The 3,773-nt window shown below is 33.7% G+C and overlaps 1 protein-coding gene across 1 annotated transcript in view; it reads right to left on the reverse strand.

Moving 5' to 3' along the window:
- LOC107840057 ((3aS,4S,5R,7aS)-5-hydroxy-7a-methyl-1-oxo-octahydro-1H-indene-4-carboxyl-CoA dehydrogenase) overlaps positions 1–1,992 on the reverse strand; it is a 3,429-nt gene extending 1,437 nt beyond the window's left edge. Inside the window, exons 1-3 of the mRNA XM_016683775.2 lie at positions 1,625–1,992; positions 729–941; positions 159–254 (exon numbers count right to left, since the gene is read on the reverse strand). Of these exons, the coding sequence (XP_016539261.2) occupies positions 159–254; positions 729–941; positions 1,625–1,825 (510 nt within the window). The 5' untranslated portion in view covers positions 1,826–1,992. The remainder of the gene's footprint in view (positions 1–158; positions 255–728; positions 942–1,624) is intronic.
- Between the last annotated feature and the right edge of the window lie 1,781 nt (positions 1,993–3,773).

Raw genomic sequence — 3,773 nt, forward strand, 5'->3', positions numbered from 1 at the left:
GAGCAGGACAGAGAGAGGAAGAGGGGGGGAGGGGGGGCGGGGGTAGGTTATAAAGAGGGGGGGGGGGGCTTGAGGTGAAATATTCTTAAGACAGAACTAACATTGTTATCTTGAAGAAAAAAAACTAATGCATATTATGAACGTGATCACCATTATACCTGGCCAATTACATGGCCTCCTGCTTCACGACCTTGGACAATAATTGCATCTACACCAGCATCAGCAGCTCTCTTTGCTTCTTCATAGCTGCCAATCTTAAAAAATAACACATGTGCTTTATAAGCTACATTTCAGGAAACAGTATATGAAGTTAAGGCATCTATTCTTTCACAAATGTACCGACTCTAACTCTTTAACGCAAAAAGTAGAAGCCACCTAACTGGCAGAGACATTAACAATCACGCTACTGGATAAAGGGGAAGCTAAGAACAGAATACCTCAAGGATATCACTAGACATACAACACAAGTCGGGATCGGCTGTATGAATCCTCAATGACAACATTCCTCCAGCATTCAAATTCATCTCAAAGCAACATAACATTAAATCATTGGATATAGGTTTTCAAAATATGTAATACCATTACACAAGTAATTAAGAAATCCTAAACCTTAAAATTAACATCATGTAATGCCACTAATTAATAATAGGGAGAGAGGCAAGTTTTGTTACTTTCAATGAGAAATTCTGCATTTCGAAAATTTGAAAAAAGTTGTGTTGAGAACTTACTTGGGGTACAACTTTGACCCCAGCTTTATGAGCTTCAAGAACCAACTCCTTTGAGCATTCACCCCAATATAGCTGCAGTACTGCAACCTTCTCATCCAGTATAGCTTTTACATTTTCCTTATGAGGAAATGCAAGAATAACACCTATCCCAAATGGTTTGTTAGTTAAGGTTCTTGTCTTCCTTATGAGCTCTCTCACATAATCAGGATCTTCCTGCCACACACAAAAAAATTACACTCTTACATTCCTCTGGACTTCCTGTCTTATCAAAGACTGATCAAAAGAAAAGATCAGACATAAAAATAGGTTCAGTGTACAACTTATTCAGTTTTGCCTATACTCCCTCCGATCATTTTTACTTGTCCACAATTTCAAAAATAGATTTTCCCATAATTTACCCTTTAACATTAATTACTTATTCTCCACATTGTTTTCCAAGGCCTAATACTAGACATCAATTAATATGACTATTGTTGTAACATGCTCATATTAATCATTGTTTCTTACATGGACAACTAAAAGTGAAAGGAGGAAATTATTCTTTCTCTTTCTTTAATTTTGGGAGCCCGTAAAACGGGATAAAAATTAAGCTCTCAACCTTTGTACACTGACAAGTTAAATGGGAATTTAGCTAGTAAGAAATATTAAAAAAATCTGAAATTTTGATGGTCTTGATATTTGAAAGTTTTCCTGCGACACCCTAGACACATCTCACATGGACAAATCACACAGAGATGCTCAATATATTAAAAGGAAAAAAGTTATAAATGCTAGGCAGGATCACTAGTAAGTTTGGGTCGTTGCACATACAAGATCACCTCAAAGATGCCAATTAATTTAGAAAAGACAATAAAATAAGTTAGATTAATAGCGTAGAGAAAAGGGAAGATACCCACCCAATCAGGGACTCTGAGAAAACCAAGAGCACCAGAATTAGCAACAGCAGCAACAAGATGTGGACTTGAGATATCAGGTCCCAGGGGTGCCTGCACTATCCCATACTCAAAACCCAATATTCCTTTCCAACCCATAGTCTTCTTTCTCGCCCAAAATAGGCACCAAAAATTGGACATTTTTATACTCCATACTACGACCATGATATGACAAATGGCATCTGCCTATTATCAAGTTTTTTTTTTTTTTTTTAATTAAAATACGGTAACAAGTTGTCTGCTAATGTGATTTTTGCGTAAGCCACTACGTCTATCTACAGCACAAGACAAGAAAAGTAGTAGTGGAAAATGTATTTGAGGTGGATTAGATTCATTCAAAGAAAACACACGTGTAACTTTGTGTTTGTTCTTAAATTCAATAGAGTAAAATCCAAACATATCCATAGATTATTTACTGCTCAACTCCTTTACAAAGAAAATATTTATAAGTCTTATAACATGCAGCTAATATAAAGTATATTTATTAATTTTAACTATGAATTAATTTTTGAAAAGAGGACTTCTTGAAATACACTTGATTTACTCAAAGGTCCGAACTATATCACAACATTAGTCGACGTAGGTGTCCATTATTACGTCCCTAGGATATTTGATAGAAAATGGGCCCTTTCATTTTGCCCCAATGAAATGGGCCTCCTTGGTCCATACAGTTGGGCCTTTATCCCTGCTTTTCTCCAAATACTAAAAATTTCTAATTTGGTCTATATGGATACATCACTTAATTTTACACGAACACATCACATTCTTCCGGATACATCACTTAATATTACACAGATACATCACATTCTTTCGGATACATCACTTAATTTTACACGGAATGAGATTTTAAGCAGAATCAGATTTTTATGTAATTGTTTAAAAGGAATGAGATTTTAAGTAGAGTGTCAAGACACATGAATGAAGCACTCAATTGGACATCAAGTTCATTGGGCTTTTCTTTGCACGATCATGAATTGGGCCTTCAATACTTAATGTAGCTGCTGACCCATACACAGCTAACAATTGGGCCGTAGCTCAGCATTGGGGTGATATTGCTGCAAATTCGGCGCACGAGTCCATTAGAACTTTTCTAATTTTCATATTTTAAGGTAGAGAAAGTTTAGATAAACAAATTAAATTCAAAGAAGAAACTATTCTGACACGACTTGTATGATTTTAATTGAAAATCTTTGAACTCTCTGAAGTATTCAAACATGATAAATTGTTAAGCATAGGTGTGAATCGTCATAGCTATTTAAGAAAAAACATAACGATAATAAAATTGTATTAGTATACCTAGAGAGGTCTAAAGAAAAAAAAATTGTAGAAGTGGTAGGTTAGGACTCAGTTAACGAATCTAATTAGCATTTTTCATCTCAACATAAAATGATTTTGTTAATCACATTGTAAGAAATTTTGTATATTAATCTCAATAGTATGTTTGAGTTGTGACCAAGCTAATTTTCTTCATATAATAGAATCACGAGTACTCAAGAATCTATATGGTTAAAAATATGTTTTTGTTAAGAAAAAAATAAAAATGATTTCGTGAATTGCATGCATGTAAAGAATTGACTAGCTAGTCTTTTAGTCAAAGATTAGGTTTGATAAATGTGATGATCATCAGAATAATTGAAATGTCTTAATTAATTGAAAAATTGAGTCAATATTTATGGGTAATTGTTTTCGATTAGTCATTTCTTATGCTGTTGAGAGTGTTATTTTCTCCTTCAATTGGTTGAACCTTCTCTATCTGCTTGAACTAATTGAAAAAAGAATTTTAATATTGAAAAAAGAAAAATTACCGACACATAATATTCCTTAAAATCTAGATAATTAATCACGTTGAAAAAGTGGGTACTTGAATCCATTTTCTGCTTCTTATGCAACTTTATCCTAATCAGCCATAAGATTCTGAAACTAGTTGTGTAATTTAAATGAAACAAATGATTTAATCAAAGCAATAATGCTGTGGGAATTATTGACTTTTGTTCAGCAAAGGAATTGGAAAGACAAACGACGTTTTGTTATCTTCTAGTCTTTTTCTTTGGTAGCTCAAATGCAGAATTATTGAATTCTGCCCATCAGGCTGTTTCATTCAACATATGATTTT

The sequence above is a fragment of the Capsicum annuum genome, chromosome 8 (genome assembly GCF_002878395.1).
Source record: "Capsicum annuum cultivar UCD-10X-F1 chromosome 8, UCD10Xv1.1, whole genome shotgun sequence".
Taxonomy (NCBI): Eukaryota; Viridiplantae; Streptophyta; class Magnoliopsida; order Solanales; family Solanaceae; genus Capsicum; species Capsicum annuum.